This window comes from Bufo gargarizans, unplaced genomic scaffold (genome assembly GCF_014858855.1).
Source record: "Bufo gargarizans isolate SCDJY-AF-19 unplaced genomic scaffold, ASM1485885v1 original_scaffold_1054_pilon, whole genome shotgun sequence".
NCBI classification, from domain to species: domain Eukaryota; kingdom Metazoa; phylum Chordata; class Amphibia; order Anura; family Bufonidae; genus Bufo; species Bufo gargarizans.
The window spans coordinates 1-12,782 of record NW_025334213.1 but is presented as its reverse complement, the minus strand read 5'-3'; the positions used below and the strand labels follow the sequence as shown (position 1 = coordinate 12,782).

The 12,782-nt window shown below is 51.8% G+C and overlaps 3 protein-coding genes and 1 pseudogene across 3 annotated transcripts; 2 read left to right on the top strand and 2 right to left on the bottom strand.

The window, feature by feature from the left end:
• Positions 1 to 8,380: 8,380 nt before the first annotated feature.
• On the top strand, positions 8,381 to 8,975 carry LOC122922913 (histone H2A type 1-like). The gene has a single exon (XM_044273682.1). The coding sequence runs from the start codon at positions 8,583 to 8,585 to the stop codon at positions 8,973 to 8,975; it is 393 nt and encodes a 130-aa protein (XP_044129617.1). The 5' UTR covers positions 8,381 to 8,582.
• A 213-nt stretch (positions 8,976 to 9,188) lies between these two features.
• On the bottom strand, positions 9,189 to 10,150 carry LOC122922908 (histone H3-like). The gene is given in 2 exon segments (XM_044273676.1): positions 9,189 to 9,762; positions 9,764 to 10,150. Coding segments are annotated over 2 exon segments (411 nt in total). The 5' UTR covers positions 10,040 to 10,150; the 3' UTR covers positions 9,189 to 9,627.
• Positions 10,151 to 11,027: 877 nt separating this feature from the next.
• LOC122922905 lies at positions 11,028 to 11,908 on the top strand (annotated as a pseudogene).
• A 558-nt stretch (positions 11,909 to 12,466) lies between these two features.
• Positions 12,467 to 12,778, bottom strand: LOC122922914 (histone H4-like; the record flags this gene model as incomplete). The annotated part of the gene is made up of 1 exon (XM_044273683.1): positions 12,467 to 12,778. A coding segment is annotated over one exon (267 nt), but the record flags the coding sequence as incomplete, so codon positions are not given.
• Positions 12,779 to 12,782: the final 4 nt, after the last annotated feature.

The following is a 12,782-nucleotide window of genomic DNA, read 5'->3' as shown; positions in this document are numbered from 1 at the left end:
TCGGCAGATAAGAACCATTTGGCCCATCTAGTCTGCCCAATATATCTGAATCCTATGAATAGCCCCGGCCCTATCTTATATGAAGGATGGCCTTATGCCTATCCCATGCATGCTTAACCTCCTTCACTGTATTTGCAGCTACCACTTCTGCAGGAAGGCTATTCCATGCATCCACTACCCTCTCAGTAAAGTAATACTTCCTTATATTACTTTTAAACCTTTGCCCCTCTAATTTAAAACTGTGTCCTCTTGTGGTAGTTTTTCTTCTTGTAAATCTTCTCTCCTCCTTTACCGAGTTGATTCCCTTTATGTATTTAAAAGTTTCTATCATATCCCCTCGGTCTCTCCTTTCTTCCAAGCTCTACATGTTAAGGTCCTTTAACCTTTCCTGGTAAGTTTTATCCTGCAATCCATGGACCAGTTTAGTAGCTCTTCTCTGAACTCTCTCTAGAGTATCTATATCCTTCTGGAGATATGGCCTCCAGTACTGCGCACAATACTCCAAGTGAGGTCTCACCAGTGTTCTGTACAGCGGCATAAGCACTTCACTCTTTCTACTGCTTATACCTCTCCCTATACATCCAAGCATTCTGCTAGCATCTCCTGCTGCTTTATTACATTGTCTTCCCACCTTTAAGTCTTCTGAAATAATTACTCCTAAATCCCTTTCCTCAGATACTGAGGTCAGGACTGTGTCGATTATTCTATATTCTGCCCTTGGGTTTTTACGCCCCAGGTGCATTATCTTGCACTTATCCACATTAAATTTCAGTTGCCAGAGTTCTGACCATTCTTCTAGTTTTCCTAAGTCCTTTTCCATTTGGCGTTTCCCTCCAGGAACATCAACCCTGTTACATATCTTTGTGTCATCAGCAAAAAGACCCACCTTACCATCGAGGCCTTTTGCAATATCACTTATGAAGATATTAAACAAAATTGGTCCCAGTACAGATCCCTGTGGAACCCCACTGGTAACATGACCTTGTTTTGAATGTTCTCCATTGACTACAACCCTCTGTTGCCTGTCACTCAGCCACTGCCTAATCCACTCAACAATATGGGAGTCCATGCTCAATGACTGCAGTTTATTGATAAGTCTTCTGTGTGGGACAGTGTCAAAAGCCTTACTAAAATCCAGATAAGCGATGTCTACTGCACCTCCACCGTCTATTATTTTAGTCACCCAGTCAAGGAGGTATATTAGACGCTGTTATGAAAACAGCGTCTAATATACCTGTTAGGGGTTAAAAAATTCGGATCTCCAGCCTGCCAGAGAGCGATCGCCGCTGGCAGGCTGGAGATCCACTCGCTTACCTTCCGTTCCTGTGAGCGCGCGCGCCTTCACAGGAAATCTCGCGTCTCGCGAGATGACGCGTATATGCGTCCAGGAGGAGTAAAGCAACCACCTCCCGGACGCATATCTGCGTACAGCGGTCGGGAGGTGGTTAAAGACTCGTCCACTTTAAAGGCCCTTGGCCCCCTAGAGGTGGACTGTGGAGCTTCCCCTTGCTCAACATCATGGTCCCTCGACCTGATGGAGCGCAACAGTCTTTGGGTTTTTTCGGCCGGAAAGAGGAAGGCCGAACTCTCTTCCTCAGAGGAAGAATTATCCTCAATGGAGATGACGTCTTCAGACATGGGTGCAGGACCAGGAGAAGCCTGTCTGGGTCTCTTGTTAGAGACCGCTCCCTTAATCTCGGCAATGGACGTATCCATGAACTGCTTCATCCAGGAAAACATCTCCACCACCGTTGGTTCTGGGTCCGTTGGTCTGGGTCGGCAGCCTGGGCATCGGTGGAATTCGTACGAATCCGGCAACGGGGTGCTGCAGCTGGAGCAGGCGAGATGTTTCTGCTTCTGAGTGGATTTGCCTAAGAAACAGACAACAGGATAAGAATTTGGACCCAAGAATGGCTCTAAAAAGAGAGCAGTACCTTACCATGAGGTGGCAATGCCATCTTAGAAAGAAAAAGCAAGGTGACTTCAAGGAACTTCCTGAGCGCAGGAGTAACCAAACACTGACCTGCCTCACACAGGTGCCTTAAATAGTGCAAGGGGAGGAGCTATAGCCACTCTCCCTCCCTGGGGGTGGATCTCCAGACTTAAAATCGCAACCTTAATTAAAATAATATAAACTCTCCATTTCCCCCAGTTAGGTCCCCTTGTCCTACCTGAGGGCACGGACCTATGAAGACTTTATACAAGAGAAGCGCTGAAGACAGCGCTGGAGGACGGAGCCGGGGACCGGAATTGACGTCAATGACGCACTTCCGGTTCTTGCGAGACGACGGAGGAGAGCGGAAGCGACTGCTTCTGAAGATCCACAGCGGCGGTAAGAAAGCATGGCACTGTGACTGGAATATAATCCAACGATGCCTGGAAGAGTAGATGGGCCCAGAAGTCATCCACCTGAGGCAGGAGAGGGCAGGACACCGCTCCTAGAAGATAAGAGAAGGCAGAATTAAACATTATAATATTATAATACTACAAGTATAACAATGGGAGACTCCAGTAAGGAGTCTAGCCTGTCCTGGAGTCCACAGGACAATAAAAAAGCAACCCCGTCCAGTTAGGGAACGGGTTATATGGGGTAAGGGCTTAATTAGTTATTTACTAATTAGGATACTTAGGCAGAAATTTTTTGTTCAATAAAAATTCCGCCTGTCCTGACCAGCTTCACAGGGGCAAATACCCCACTTGGGCTGCTGTAAGGACGAAAGGGAACAATGGATGGAGCACACGGTGAGAACAATGGATGGAGCGCACGGTGAGAACAATGGATGGAGCACACGGAGAGAACAATGGATGGAGCTCACGGTGAGTACAATGGATGGAGCACACGGTGAGAACAATGGATGGAGCGCACGGTGAGAACAATGGATGGAGCGCACGGTGAGAACAATGGATGGAGCGCACGGTGAGAACAATGGATGGAGCGCACGGTGAGAACAATGGATGGAGCGCACGGTGAGAACAATGGATGGAGCACACTGTGAGAACAATGGATGGAGCACACGGTGAGAACAATGGATGGAGCACACGGTGAGAACAATGGATGGAGCACACGGAGAGAACAATGGATGGAGCACACGGAGAGAACAATGGATGGAGCACACGGAGAGAACAATGGATGGAGCACACGGAGAGAACAATGGAGAGAGCACACGGAGAGAACAATGGATGGAGCACACGGAGAGAACAATGGATGGAGCACACGGAGAGAACAATGGATGGAGCACACGGTGAGAACAATGGATGGAGCACACGGAGAGAACAATGGATGGAGCACACGGAGAGAACAATGGATGGAGCACACGGAGAGAACAATGGATGGAGCACACGGAGAGAACAATGGATGGAGCACACGGAGAGAACAATGGATGGAGCACACGGAGAGAACAATGGATGGAGCACACGGCGAGAACAATGGATGGAGCGCAGGGTGAGAACAATGGATGGAGCACACGGAGAGAACAATGGATGGAGCGCACGGTGAGAACAATGGATGGAGCGCACGGTGAGAACAATGGATGGAGCGCACGGTGATAACAATGGATGGAGCACACGGTGATAACAATGGATGGAGCACACGGTGAGAACAATGGATGGAGCACACGGTGAGAACAATGGATGGAGCACACGGTGAGAACAATGGATGGAGCACACGGTGAGAACAATGGATGGCGGCCATTTTTAACTCACAGACACGGTTCGGACTTTTCTACACGGTGCCATCTCGCCGGTATTTGGTGCCCAGAGACATCGGGCAGTAGTTGTAAACTATAGAACAGGGGACACATTATACAGTGATTATGTTAGATATAGCCTGTATATGTTCTGCGGAATCTGCATTACACTGTATCTTCCAGGCTACTGAACGGATCTGGGGGAATTTTGGACATGTGGTCACCCAGATCCCCCGGTTCCCGAGGATATGTTTTGGGGTTATTGCATGTTTTGGGGTTCCTGTGATGTTTTATAAAACTGTCTTTCTCTGCCTGTGATAATTATATTATCTGGACCTAATGAATTATTAGGGGGGGTCCGTCCAAGATCATGTGTGTGATGGAGGAGGGGGTGAGGGCACTGGGGCAGCTGGGCAGGCTTCCAGACCACCACAGACCACAAGTTACCTCCACAAATTATTTTTTCCAGTCCAGATTTGATTAGTTTACCACCAGGGCCAGGCAGTCCGCCCCAGGCTCCCACTCCCAGCCACTAGGCAGAGGCCAGACAGACCAGTCAGACGAGACCAGTGACCACAGACCGTACTGCAAGAACAGAAGTTCAAGTTCCCGCCGCGCTAATCTGAATGCCGGCGGCGTCCCGGCGTGGGGCAGCAGCAGGCAGCGACAGGCACAGCGTCTGACGTCACCTGCCGCTGCGCAGCTACGTTCCTCTGCGCAGCGGCTCCAAAGCCTTTTAAAGGGGAATGCAGCCGGAATACCGTCCGCAGGTTAGGTTGTAGTAACACAGCAATGCGGCGGCCGAATCAGCGGAGCGGGGGGGGGGGGGTCGGGCAACGGGGCCAGGAACAATCAATTGCCCCCCTGCAGACACAAAAAAATAAAAGTATTAAATTGGAACTGGCCTGGCCCCCCCCAGGGTCCGGGCCCCTTACTGGTATCGGCTGTACCCCCCTGATGGCGGCCCTGCCCTCCGGCATGCCACAGTCCAGGTCCCTTGAAACAACTTTTCCATCACTATTGTGGCCAGAAAGAGTCCCTGTGGGTTTTAAAATTCGCCTGCCTATTGAAGTCAATGGCGGTTCGCGAATGGAAAATGTTATGTTCGCGACATCTCTACAGACAAGCGCAGCCGCCTGTCCGCAGCCAATGTGGCCAAGCTCACGGTCATTAACATGACCCAGGCCTGGATCCCTCAGGACCAAGTCTGTCACCGCCTGCTGGGTCAGGTTCTGCTGGAGGTCCTGCTGCTGGAGCCGGGTGGTGTCTTCAGAGGGAGGCTGAAGAAAGCTGCTCATTGCATATGGAGCTGGTGATGCTTCTACCCCCCCCCCCCTCCCCCAGTATGACCTTAATGAGGACCGGCTGGTAATATGGAGGCTGTACTATAGTGTGGAGGCTGAAATCTGTAGGCTGTAATGTAATGTAATGTGGAGGCTGTAATATAATATGGAGGCCGTAATATAAAGTAAAGGCTGTAATGTATTGTGGAGGCTGTATTATAATGTGGAGGCTGCAATATAATGAGGACGCTGTGATAGAATGTGGAGGCTGTAATAGAATATGGATGCTGTAATGTAATGTGGAGGCTGTAATGTAGAGGCTGGTAATATCATGTGGAGGCTGGTAATATCATGTGGAGGCTGGTAATATCATGTGGAGGCTGTAATATAATGTGGAGGCTGTAATGTGGACGCTGTAATGTAATGTGGACGCTTGAAATGAAATATGGAGGCTGTAATATAATGTGGAGGCCGGTAATATAGAGGCTGTTATATAATGTAGAGTCTGTAATATAAAGGCTGTTATATCATGTAGAGGCTAGTAATATAATGTGGAGGCTGTAATATAATGTGCAGGCCGGTAATGTAATATGGAGGCTGTAATATAATTTGGAGTCTGTAATGTAATGCAGAGGCTGGTAATATGAAGGCTGTAATATAATGTTGAGGCTGTGATGTAATGTGGAGGCTGTAATGTAGAGGCTGGTAATATCATGTGGAGGCTGGTAATATCATGTGGAGGCTGGTAATATCATGTGGAGGCTGGTAATATCATGTGGAGGCTGTAATATAATGTGGAGGCTGTAATGTGGACGCTGTAATGTAATGTGGACGCTTGAAATGAAATATGGAGGCTGTAATATAATGTGGAGGCCGGTAATATAGAGGCTGTTATATAATGTAGAGTCTGTAATATAAAGGCTGTTATATCATGTAGAGGCTAGTAATATAATGTGGAGGCTGTAATATAATGTGCAGGCCGGTAATGTAATATGGAGGCTGTAATATAATTTGGAGTCTGTAATGTAATGCAGAGGCTGGTAATATGAAGGCTGTAATATAATGTTGAGGCTGTGATGTAATGTGGAGGCTGTTATGTAATGTAGAGGCTGTGATGTAATGTGGAGGCTGAAAATATGGAGGCTGTAACATAATGTTTATGCTGTGATGTAATGTAGATTATGGTAATATAATGTGGAGGCCGGTAATGTAACATGGAGGCTGTAATATAATATAGAGGCTGTGATATAATGTGGAGGCTGGTAGTATGGAGGCTGTAATATAATGTGGAGGCTGTAATGTAATGTGGACGCTTGAAATGAAATATGGAGGCTGTAATATAATGTAGAGGTTGTAATATAATGTGGAGGCCGGTAATATAGAGGCTGTTATATAATGTAGAGTCTGTAATATAAAGGCTGTAATATCATGTAGAGGCTAGTAATATAATGTGGAGGCTGTAATATAATGTGCAGGCCGGTAATGTAATATGGAGGCTGTAATATAATTTGGAGTCTGTAATGTAATACAGAGGCTGGTAATATGAAGGCTGTAATATAATGTTGAGGCTGTGATGTAATGTGGAGGCTGGTATGTAATGTAGAGGCTAGTAATATAATGTGGAGGCTGTGATGTAATGGGCATGGAGGAGGATGATGGGAGTAGTGAATGAGCATGGAGGAGGATGATGGGAGTAGTGAATGGGCATGGAGGAGGGTAGCTTGTATTGTAACTTCCACTAGCGGTACCGCATCTCATCTAGCTGACAGTGAGGGAAACCGCAGCCACTGTGAGAACGGGGAGACGCGGGAGCAGCTCCGCTGGAGACAGGGTGGGGGCTCTGAGAAGAGCCTTTGGGTCCGGAGAGCGGGGGGCGCTCACTTGGCGCTGGTGTACTTGGTGACGGCCTTGGTGCCCTCGGAGATTTCATTTTCCAGCCTCCGTATTACCAGCCTGTAAATTACATTATATTAAAGATTAAAGCCTCTATAATATATTATCAACCTCAACATTATAGCCTCCACATTATATTACAGCCTCCACATTACATTACCAACCTCCACATTACATCACAGCCTCCACATATTATCAGCCTCCATACTACCAGCCTCCACATTACATTACAGCCTCCATTTTGTATTATCAATCTCAACATTATATTACAGCCTTCATATTTTCAGCCTCTACATTACATTATAGCCTCCATATTATATTACAGCCTCCACATTATATTACCGTCATCTACATTACATCACAGCATAAACATTATGTTACAGCCTCCATATTTTCAGCCTCCACATTACTAGCCTCTACATTACAGCCTCCACATTACATGCCTCTACATTATATTACAGCCTTCATATTACCAGCCTCTGCATTACATTACAGACTCCAAATTATATTACAGCCTCCATATTACATTACCGGCCTGCACATTATATTACAGCCTTCATATTTTCAGCCTCTACATTACATTATAGCCTCCATATTATATTACAGCCTCCACATTATATTACCGTCATCTACATTACATCACAGCATAAACATTATGTTACAGCCTCCATATTTTCAGCCTCCACATTACTAGCCTCTACATTACAGCCTCCACATTATATTACAGCCTTCATATTACCAGCCTCTGCATTACATTACAGACTCCAAATTATATTACAGCCTCCATATTACATTACCGGCCTGCACATTATATTACAGCCTTCACATTATATTACTAGCCTCTACATTACATTACAGCCTCCATACTACCAGCCTCCACATTACATTACAGACTCCAAATTATATTAGCCTCCATATTACATTACCACCTCCACCTTAATTGACAGACTCCATATTACCAGCCTGCAAATTACATTATATCCTCCGCATTATATTAAAGCCTCTATATTATATTATCAACCTCCACATTATATTACAGCCTCCATACTACCAGCCTCTGCATTACATTACAGCCTCCATACTACCAGCCTCTGCATTACATTACAGCCTTCATATTTACAGCCTCCACATTACATTACCAGTGCTCCCCTTATCCTCCCCAGTGCCCAATCACCACTCCCCTCATTAATAGCAGATCACACTTCCGTCATTTTCCTCACTGGCTGACCACTACTCCCCTCATCATCCTCAATAGCATATAACTACTTCCCTCATACTTGGTGTCCGATCACTGCTCCCCTTATACGCTGCAGCTGAGCTCTGCTCCCGCTATGAATGGCTGCTCAGTGCAGGGCGGGAGGACGAGGCTCTGCTCCTACGGGCACATAACGGCTGAGGGAGGGGGCCTGAGCTCTGCTCCTATTGGCTGGGAGAGCTCAGGATCTCGTCGCTCATTTGAATTTCCCGCCTATAGTTCCAAACTGCAAATGAGCTGCTGATCTACAGGAGGAGCCGGTCATGTGACCTGTACCCGTGTCATAAGCCACGCCCAGCGCCGCTCATTGGCTTCTCCACGAGTCTTGTCTCCGGTGGAGGCTTCTAATCCACCCAATGAGCGGCGCTGGGGGCGGAGCAGCAGCTTATAAAGGCGGCAGGCGGCGGCTCCTCCGGATCACACACAGCAGAGTCTTCGTTGCTGGTTTGTGCTCTGCAGAGAACGATGTCTGGACGCGGCAAACAAGGAGGCAAAGTGCGGGCTAAGGCCAAGACCCGCTCATCCCGGGCAGGGCTCCAGTTCCCGGTCGGCCGTGTGCACAGGCTCCTCCGCAAGGGCAACTACGCCCAGAGGGTGGGCGCCGGTGCTCCCGTCTACTTGGCCGCTGTGCTCGAGTATCTCACCGCCGAGATCCTGGAGCTGGCCGGCAATGCCGCCCGCGACAACAAGAAGACCCGCATCATCCCCCGTCACCTGCAGCTGGCCGTGCGCAACGACGAGGAGCTCAACAAGCTGCTGGGCGGCGTCACCATCGCCCAGGGAGGCGTCCTGCCCAACATCCAGGCCGTGCTGCTGCCCAAGAAGACCGAGAGCAGCAAGCCGGCCAAGAGCAAGTGAGCCCGGCTCTGCCCCCGCCCCAAACCAAAGGCTCTTCTAAGAGCCGCCCACATGGTCTGTACGACTGAGCTGGCGATGCCGCTGATCTCCGCTGTGGAGGCGTCACACAGGGGCACTTACCGCTCCTGACTAGAGATGGGATCTTTTACATGAATTATAAGTAAGTAGGATGATGGGATTCTTAGCCTCAGCGCACGACCCCCTGTCCTGTGTGCGCCTCCGCTCCTCCCTGCTGCTCTGACATGGATCGGACAGCACTACTCCGGACATAGTGCGGCAGACATTGCTGCTGGAGAGGGTTTGGCCGCTGATTTCTAACCGGACTGTAATTGAGCGGGAATTTCAAAAGCCAGAGATCAGCCAATCACTGTAAAGCACTTGCTCTATAGCTCCGCCCCCTTCTCCCGCAGCGCTGAGTGGAGATGGCGGTGGGCAGGGAGGATGGAGGCGGTTATCGGTCACGGTCAGCGAGTCCCAGATAGACGGGGGAGATGCAGAGAGCGCCTTCTGGATAAAGGAACTGCTCTTACTAATCACAGGGCTGAAAGGGTTAACCCGCCTCCTGTGAGCAGAGGTGAAGGGCGGAGTGGAGCTCGTCTGAGGAGGAGGTGGTGGCTCTGAGAAGAGCCTTTGTTGGGTGCGGGGCGCAGATCTAAGCCCTCTCCCCACGGATCCTGCGGGCCAGCTGGATATCCTTGGGCATGATGGTGACCCGCTTGGCGTGGATGGCGCAGAGGTTGGTGTCCTCGAAGAGCCCGACCAGGTAAGCCTCGCTGGCCTCCTGCAGGGGCCATGACGGCCGAGCTCTGGAAGCGAAGGTCGGTCTTGAAGTCCTGGGCGATCTCTCTGACCAGGCGCTGGAAGGGCAGCTTCCGGATGAGCAGCTCGGTGGACTTCTGGTAGCGCCGGATCTCCCGGAGAGCGACGGTCCCGGGGCGGTAGCGGTGAGGCTTCTTGACTCCGCCAGTGGCGGGGGCGCTCTTCCTGGCGGCCTTAGTGGCCAGCTGCTTGCGGGGAGCTTTCCCGCCGGTGGACTTACGCGCTGTCTGCTTGGTTCTGGCCATGGCTCTGCAGAGATCTGTACACAGCAAGAGAATGAGGCGAGGAGCGGACCGTGCAGATCATTTATACTCCTGGCCTCGTCCTCATTGGCTCATGTAAACCACACCCCTACATCCCTATTGGTTTATTCGTACAGTGATGTGCCCGCCAAAACTTCCGTTACCAATCACCGTTCACAAGAGGTGGGGCCCAACCTCATCCTATCCGCCAGTCCCAGCTGATGGGCGTGTCTCCAGGTAATAAGCCCCTCCTACATAATGCGTGCGGTCAGTCCCTTCCCACCTCCTCAGACGAGCTCCACTCCGCCCTTCAGCCCTCGTTCTCCGCTCACAGCGGGCGGGGCTCCGGCTCCTCTGCGTGAAGGAATAGGGTTAACCCTGTCAGCGCCGCTCTCTTCAGTCTATCAGGGCCTCTCTGCTCGGCTGATACCCGCCCCGCCCCTCACTGCGCCCCGCCCTCTGCTGGTAGTGATGCCGCCGCTGAGTGTACTGTGCAGGGGGGTCGTGCGCTCTATCCCTGGACACCAGCGCAGCGATGGAGCCGCTCTTCTCCGCACAGTGAATACGGGACTGTTCTCCGGTAGGAAGGTCGTGGGGAGCGGGAGAAGAGGGCGGAGCTACAGAACAACTACGTTACAGTGATTGGCTGATCTCTGGCTTTTGAAATTCCCGCTCAATTACCGTTCAGCGGCCGTGGAGGAGCAGTCCATTACACACAGGGGACGAACCCTCTGCAGCAGCAATGTCAGGTGCGGTAAGTGCCCCTGTGTGACGCCCGGACCATCAAAGCACAGGACGCCTCCACAGCGGAGATCAGCGGCGCCAGCTCTGCAGGCCGCCTTCTCCCGCTCCCCACCGGAGAAGGGGAGAACAGTCCGGTATTCACTGTGAGGAGAAGAGCGGCTCCATCGCTGCGCTGGTGTCCAGGGATAGAGCGCACGACCCCCCTGCACGCACAGTAAACTCAGCGGCGGCATCACTACCAGCAGGGGGCGGGGCGGGTATCAGCCGAGCAGAGAGGCCCAGATAGACTGAAGAGAGATGTTAGCCCCGCCTCTCCGCCCCCCGGCTCAGCTTAATGGATGGATGTGAGTTATGCCCTTCCTGCTGCTCCGCCCCCCGGCTCATCTGAATGGATGGATGTGAGCCCCGCCCCTCTGTTTGCTCCGCCCCGGCTCATCTGAATGAATGGATGTGAGCCCCGCCCCCGGCTCAGCTGGATGGATGTGAGGCTGCCAATTGGGAGAAGTGGAGACACCACGTGACCCTCTCCTCCAGTAGATCGGCGCGCAGTCCGCAGCAGCTCATTTGCATGGCCCGTGTATAAATACCGCTGCGGAGGGAGGAGGAGAACAGACGAGATTGTGTCTTCAGTCAGAATGCCCGAGCCAGCCAAGTCCGCCCCAGCGCCCAAGAAGGGCTCCAAGAAAGCCGTCACCAAGGTCCAGAAGAAGGACGGCAAGAAGCGGAGGAAGAGCAGGAAGGAGAGCTATGCCATCTACGTCTACAAGGTGCTGAAGCAGGTGCACCCCGACACCGGCATCTCCTCCAAGGCCATGGGCATCATGAACTCCTTCGTCAACGACATCTTCGAGCGCATCGCAGGGGAAGCCTCCCCGCCTGGCTCACTACAACAAGCGCTCCACCATCACCTCCCGGGAGATCCAGACCGCCGTGCGCCTGCTGCTGCCCGGAGAGCTGGCCAAGCACGCCGTCTCCGAGGGCACCAAGGCCGTCACCAAGTACAACCAGCGCCAAGTGAGCGCCCCCCGCTCTCCGGACCCAAAGGCTCTTCTCAGAGCCCCCACCCTGTCTCCAGCAGAGCTGCTCCCCGTTCTCACAGTGGCTGCGGTTTTCCTCACTGTCAGCTAGATGAGATGCGGTAACGCTAGTGGAAGTTACAATACAAGCTCCCCTCATCCTGCTCCATGTCCGTTCACTACTCCTATCATCCTCCCTGAGGGGAGGCTGAGCTCTGCTGCCGCTCAGTGGAGGACGAGGCTCCGCTCCTACGGGCACATAACGGCTGAGGGGTCCAGAGCTCTGCTCCTATTTGCTGGGAGTGTTCAGCATCTCGTCGCTCATTGGCTCATTTGAATTTCCCGCCGAGCTGCTGATCTACAGGAGGAGCCGGTCATGTGACCCGTACCAGCGCCGCTCATTGGCGTCTTTGTCTGCAGCTCGGATTAACCCCTCAGTCTCCGAGCACAGCTCGTCTTGTAGCTGCGGGGACAGGAGCGGTGGAGAACACCCGGGGCTCGGGATTTACATTACTGGGGCTTTCTGTATTGTAGACCTCCGGCTGTACTGAGCACAGGGCGCCGCTGATCTCGGCCAATTGTCCGGCTCTCCGCCCCTGATGTGCGGGCGGTGTTAACCCCTCAGTGGCTGAGCGCAGAAGGAATTGTAGCTTCTCCCCGGGAAGATGTGGGCGGCTCTGAGAAGAGCCTTTGTGCTGTGAGGACGGAGGCAGCATTAACCCCCGAAGCCGTAGAGAGTGCGGCCCTGGCGCTTGAGCGCGTAGACCACGTCCATGGCGGTGACGGTCTTCCTCTTGGCGTGCTCGGTGTAGGTGACGGCGTCCCGGATGACGTTCTCCAGGAAGACTTTCAGCACCCCGCGGGTCTCCTCATAGATGAGGCCGGAGATGCGCTTGACGCCTCCCCTGCGAGCTAGACGGCGGATGGCAGGCTTGGTGATGCCCTGGATGTTATCACGGAGCACCTTCCTGTGCCGCTTGGCGCCG

Coding starts and splice junctions, on each gene's coding strand:
- LOC122922913 (XM_044273682.1), top strand. CDS start 8,583: ATGTCTGGACGCGGCAAACAAGGAGGCAAAGTGCGGGCTAAGGCCAAG.